At 35.1% G+C, this 6,550-nt stretch overlaps 1 protein-coding gene across 11 annotated transcripts in view; it reads right to left on the bottom strand.

Annotated features, from left to right (window-relative positions):
- Positions 1-6,550, bottom strand: part of ZC3H13 (zinc finger CCCH-type containing 13) — a 135,337-nt gene that overhangs the window by 123,709 nt on the left and 5,078 nt on the right. For 8 of the 11 annotated variants that reach the window (XM_014535742.1, XM_014535744.1, XM_014535745.1 and 5 more), the window contains exons 2-4: positions 6,410-6,535; positions 5,982-6,091; positions 2,798-2,909 (exon numbers count right to left, since the gene is read on the bottom strand). The exons of 1 other annotated variant lie outside the window; for it this stretch is intronic. In XM_014535742.1, the coding sequence (XP_014391228.1) occupies positions 2,798-2,909; positions 5,982-6,091; positions 6,410-6,526 (339 nt within the window). In that variant the 5' untranslated portion in view covers positions 6,527-6,535. The remainder of the gene's footprint in view (positions 1-2,797; positions 2,910-5,981; positions 6,092-6,409; positions 6,536-6,550) is intronic. 2 more of the 11 variants (XM_014535743.1, XM_014535747.1) reach the window with 1 other exon arrangement.

The raw sequence follows: 6,550 nt of genomic DNA, 5'->3' as shown, positions 1-6,550 counted from the left end.
CAGGTGGTCATCCCCCGAGGGGTCCCAGACTGCGAGAGGGCACAGGCCGGGCTGAGGGACCACCCCCTACCCCCGAGTGCACAAATTTTTGTGCACCAGGCCTCTAGTCTTTTATAATAAAAGGATAATATGCAAATTGACCCGAACGGCAGGACCATCGGGAACAACTGGTCGCTATGATGCGCACTGACCACCAGGGGGCAGATGCTCAACACAGGAGTTGCTCCCTGGTGGTCAGTGCGCTCCTACAGGGGGAGCTCCGCTTAGCCACAAGCCGGGCGGATGGATGGCTGCGAATGCAGTGGCGGTGGCGGAAGCCTCTCCCGCCTCCTCCGCAGTGCTAAGGATGTCCGACTGCGGCTTAGGCCCGTGTCCCGCACCATCAATCGGACATCCCCCAAGGGCTCCCAGGCTGCCAAAGGGATGTCTGACTGCCAGCTTAGGCCTGATCTCCCAAAGAGCGGGCCTAAGCCAGCAGGTGGACATCCCTCGCGCAGTCCCGGACTGCAAGAGGGCGCAGGCCGGGCTGAGGGACCTCCCTGAGTGCATGAATTTTCGTGCATCAGGCCTCTAGTAAATAATAATAGAAAAGCATAATATGCAGTGTCCCCTCGGGAGTTTGATTGCTTGCTATGACGTGCGCCAGGGGGCAGCGCAGAACGAAAGAAGGCCCCGGCTGGCAGCTGGGGAAGGGAGGCCCCCGCCGGCAGCTGGCAGCTGCTAGGGACCCTACCTGTGCATGAATTTTTGCACTGGGCCTCTAGTACTATAAATAATAAGTAACTCAAAATAGATCAAAGATTTAAATGTAAGAGCTAAAACTCTAATATTCTTTGAAGAAAACATAGGCATTAATCTTTGTGACCTTGAATTAGACAATGGTTTCTTAAATGACACCTAGACAACAAACATTTAAATAAATTGAATTTCACTAAATTAAAAACATTTGTGCTTTAAAGGATACCATCAAAAACATGAAGACAACCCATACTATGAAAGAAGTTTTTGCAAATCATATATATAAGAAACTTATATCCAAAATAAAGAACTGTTATAAATCAACAATAGACAATACAATAAAAAAAAATGGGTAAAAGATCTAAATAGACATTTCTCCAAACAAGATATACAAATGGCCAATAAGCCCATGAAAAGATGATCAACATTATTTAGCCATCAGGAAAATGCAAATCAAAACTACAATGAGATTACCACTTCACACCCATTTAAGATGGCTATAATCAAAAAGTTAGATAACAACAACTATTGGCAAAGATGTAGAGAATTAGAAACGTTGTACACTGTTGGCAAGAATGTAAAATGGTACAGCTGCTTTGGAAAACAATCAAGCAGTTCCTCCAAAGGTTAAACACAGAGGTTAAAAAAGGTTTAAGCCATGATACAGCAATTCTACTTCTAGATATACTAGTAAACCCAAGAGAAATGAAAAATATGTCTACTCAAAACCTTGTATATGAATGTTCATAATTCATAACAGCATTATTCATAATAGTCAGAAAGTGGAAACAACCCACATGATCATCAGTAACCCACATGATCATCAACTGATGAATGAGTAAACAAAATGTGATATGTTAATACAATGGAATATTATTTGGCAAAAACACGGAATAAAATACGAATACACCCTATAATCTTTCATGAACCTTGAGAACACTATGCTAAGTGAAAGAAGCTAATCACACACACAAAAATATATTGTATGGCTGCATTATTGTATGAAATATCTGAAACAGGCAAATCTGCAGTGATAGTAAGTCAAATAGTGGTTGCCTAGGGTTTCAGGTAAGTTGGAGTGATAAGAGGATGACTGTTAAAGGACATGGGGTTTCTTTTGGAAGTGATGAAAATGTTCTAAAATTGATGGTGGTGATGGTTGGATGACTGTGAATATACGAAAACTCACCAGTGTATACTTTAAATGGGTGAATGGTACAGTACCCTATCTAATAAAAGAGTAATATGTAAATTGACTGTCACTCCATGACAAAGATGGCGGCACCCTGGCGGTGTCACCCTGGCAACGTGAGTCCAGCGTCCGCGCCCCAGCCACGTGGAGGGAGGGGAGGGACCCCAGCTGCGCGGAGGGACGCTGGCGTCGTTGCAGGCCGGGCTGAGGGCCTTTCCCCCTTCCCCGGTGCACGAATTTCATGCACCGGGCCTCTAGTTTGAATTATATCTCAATAAATGTTACATTTCTTGGGGGCGGGGGGAGAAGCTTTGGAAAAGACTTCCATTCCTAGCAAACACCTGTGTCCTTCTATCCAATTACTACATCATAAATTGTGTTTCTCTTTAGCTTAACTGCCAGGAATTCATCACTAAATTTTGTGGTCACATGAGCTTTACTTTACCTAAATTTTCTAGTTCGGTTTCTGTTACCACTATGCCTTACTTTCATTGTTTTAAGTGTTCTATTTTAAGCCTTTTCATTCTTGGAAGCAGGCAGAATATGATGGTTGGCTTGAACTCTGAAAACTTAAGAATATGTTTAGATATTCATGACCCCTACCAAGGTAAAGAAACCTTAAGAAGTTCAGCTTGAGCTCTACCAATAAATTTTCTTCACCTTAACTACCACCAAGAAGTGAAACAATCAGAATTATGAGTTTTGCCGGAGGACTTTTTTTCTCTAAATTACATTATCTATACAGAACACTGTAATGCAATAGTACACATTTACCATATATTTACCACACAAGATAATATTTAAAATGGAACATAAATAATAGGTCACTACTGAAATTTAACTTTACTTTGGGAAATTTATTCCTACCCTAACAGGTGAGGATGACTCCTCTGTATTTCGTTTCTGAGATTCAGTGTCCATATCTTGGCGCTTGTTCTTCATTCTTTCTCTAAGATCCCCTGTAGGTCTTTCTGGTGACCTTTAAAAACAAAACAAAAACAAAACAGCAAAAATCTATATTTATATATCATTTTATAAGAGTATATTTGCAGAAATAAACTCAAAAATCTCAATATAATTTTTCTAACTGCCCATGGCTCCTAAATTTCAGAAAAAATAATTAATTTGGTTCAGTTTAATATTAACATAAGTAATATGAGCATCATTTAACAAATTTTCTCCCAATACCAATCCAATGTATACTTTAAAATTCCATGGGGGGGCAGGTACTGATAACATGAATAAGAAACTATGTCTGAGCTGAGAAAAAAACAATTAGTAATTAACAATTTAATCACATAAATATACAAGGTGTAACAAAAGTAAGTTTACAGTTATTCATGTGGAAAATACAATAACTAATAAATAATAAACAAGAGTAAACTCTGTGTTTTGAGTACTCACATCCATAAACCTACTTTTGCCCCACCCTGTATTAGATATATTTGAAAACAAAAAAGTAGGAAGATAAAGTTTTAAGCCATGGCACTGCAAAATTAATCTAAAAGCAACAGTATAATCATCTACACATATATTTAGTTGGATGCAACATCAACAACTGAGAAAATACTTTATGCCTCTTAAGAATCAAAGTTAAATAGAGAAGTTTTGTGTAATTCTTATAACTTTTCTTAAATTTAAAATTATTTCATAATAAAAAGAAATGATTCATAGCAATATTTTAGACAGTGATTTTATATTCTGCTCTGGATTTTAAAAAAATACCCACATTTATATTCAACACTGGTAAGGCTTTATAATTTAAATTGGAAATTTGATAAATGGCTGTTCAATTATTTCACACCATTACTAAGTAGGAAAAACAAAACAGAGATAGAAAACATACTGCCTTTAAAGAATATTCCCAGAACATTTAAAAAAGAAGGCAATATAAGTTAAAGAATATGCCCCTCTTTAGCCATTAAAAAATATTATATATAATATCTTCAAACGATAAATACAAATCACATAAATATTCACATCTATTTCAAGTAACAGTTGATCGATCATATCAATTCCTTTAATGTATCAGTCATTAATACAAATCACATAGTGAAGAAATAATTTGTTAACTCACTTTAAAGGATCTAATTAACATTTACATGTTTATTTTATATATCTATATTAAATGTTTTAACAGTTAAAGCTTAACTTAAATGGAACTCCTTAGCCCTAACTGGTTTGGCTCAGTGGAAAGTGTCGGCCTGCCGACTGAAGGGTCCCAGGTTCCATTCTGGTCAAGGGCACATGCCCAGGTTGTGGGCTCGTTCCCCAGTAGGGGTCATGCAGGAGGCAGCCAATCAATGATTATCTCTCATCATTGATATTTCTATCTCTCTCTCTCCCTTCTTCTCTGAAATGAATAAAAAATATATATATTTAAAAAATGGAATTCTTATTATAAACCAGTACATAAATCCTTTAAATTATAATTATGTACATGTAAATTTTTGTCTTAGTTTTCTGCATATAACAAAAATTTATTGTAAATCTGTTTCTATCCTAAACAGCACCTAACAGAGTACTCTATATATATACCATGAATGCTCAATAAATGACTTAAACGTCTTTTGACTAAATAAGCATTATCTGAAATACATTGCTTTTCTTTCCTTCTTTGAATCACATTATGACTATATTTCTTCCCTACAAATAAAGTAAATTACACAAATACAAGTTATCAGATAAAAGAAAAAATACACAAAAGAGCAAAATTGTAACAAAAATTCCTTTATGCTAAGTCTAGTATGATACTATTTTTTTCCACTTTAGACAAATTTCTTTGCCATTTTCCTCAAAACTGTCTCCTGTATAAAATTTTTCAGTTAGTAATAAATTTCAAAGATGAATTAAATAATTATTAAAAGTGTAGTAATAATATAAACAAAACAATATTACTGAAATAGTTTACCACGTATGTGTTTATACAGGTAATTAAACTTATGAAGACTAATCTCCCCTCATTAACAGAAAAGACAAATGACAATCTAAACACAAATAAGACAATATTCAGCATCACAAGTAAACGAAAATATAAAACATTTAAGTGAACAGAAAGTTTGAATTTTAAATTCAAGTAAACTGGAGCCCTAGCCAGTTTGGCTCAATGGATAGAGCATCAGCCTGTGGACTGAAGGGTCCGGGGTTCAATTCTGGTCAAGGGCACATGCCCAGACTGTGGGCTCGATCCCCAGGAGGCAGCCAATCAATGATTCTCTCTCATCACTGATGTTTCTCTCTCCCTCTCCCTTCCTCTGAAATCAATAAAATATATTAAATGCAATTAAACTTGAAAACCTATATATACACACAAAAAATCTCCAAATCCTAATGTTCAATTTTTATACTATTCCTATAGCCAAAGCAATCAGTACACCCAATTTTAAAACTAGATAAATTATTTCTTTACCAATCAAGTTTAAACTTTTTGTGACAATCTTTACATAAGCTACATCTTTAAACACCAACCATAATAAAATCATCATAAGGAAACCAAAAGAAAAATAAAAGGTCTTTATTAGGAAAGATTAATTTAGTACTGCCATTATTAAAGGCATATGATATTCAAAATAGCTCCATTTATCCTTATATAAATACATATTTTCATTTACATTAATACACTGCGATAAGGATTTGGCAAATGCATTTTAACCTTCAGAGTTCGCATTAGATTATCTTTTGTCATCAAGATTCAAATTTAGAACATCTTAAAAAGCTAAAATTATATCCTATTTAAATTTCAATAAAATTCTGTCTTAGCAGCAGTTTAATACATAATTGGGAGGGTTAAGTAAGCCACACATATATTATAAAAAAGATCTATTGTCAAAACAGTAAATATTGAACAAAGAAGTTAACTTTAAAGCAAATATTTTATTAACCTTGAATTTAAAACTAAAAAGATCTTATCTATCTTTGATTACATCAACAAGACTACTACCAAGATAGAAAATCTGATCAAATATATGGTTTTATTTCAGATTTTTATAGTAGATAAACTATAAAAGCCATTTTCTAATTGTATATGAACAATTCAAAATTCTCAATTTACCTTCTGTAATTGCTGCTATAACCTTTACCACGGGGTGAAAGGCCATGTACGAATCTACATGTGTTTCCATAGAGGCAGTTGCCAGTCTTCAGCCAGTTACGGCACTGTGTCTAAGAGACAGATATTACTATGTAAATTTCATATTTATTTCTGGACAAAAGATGCTAGTGGAAAATTAAAATAAATGCTATCAAAATTGCAGCTAACCTGAGATATACATTACTCCCCAAATAATAAAACATCAGAGAAAAAAACCCCACAAACAAACTCACAAACCCTATCACTCTTTTCAAGTCTTTTAATGAAACATATTTTTTAAAAATGTACTGAACCAACATACATACAACCAGTTCACCTTTATTATACAAAATCGGTATTTTTAAAAAAGGATTGCAAGAGAATCCCTGAAACTACAAGTGACAACTCACCTCTGCTGTACTGCCAGTGCTGGGTCCAAGTCTTTCAAAGACACTGGGTCTTCGGGATGTGCTTTCAGATATGGTCTTCGTATTTTCCACTGTGACTTTCCTTCTAATTTTTGACATTTTGTACTACTTTAACAAAAAACG

This window comes from Myotis brandtii, unplaced genomic scaffold, assembly GCF_000412655.1.
Source record: "Myotis brandtii unplaced genomic scaffold, ASM41265v1 scaffold15, whole genome shotgun sequence".
NCBI lineage: Eukaryota > Metazoa > Chordata > Mammalia > Chiroptera > Vespertilionidae > Myotis > Myotis brandtii.
Note: the sequence above shows the minus strand (reverse complement) of the source record. Positions and strands in the feature narration are given on the sequence as shown.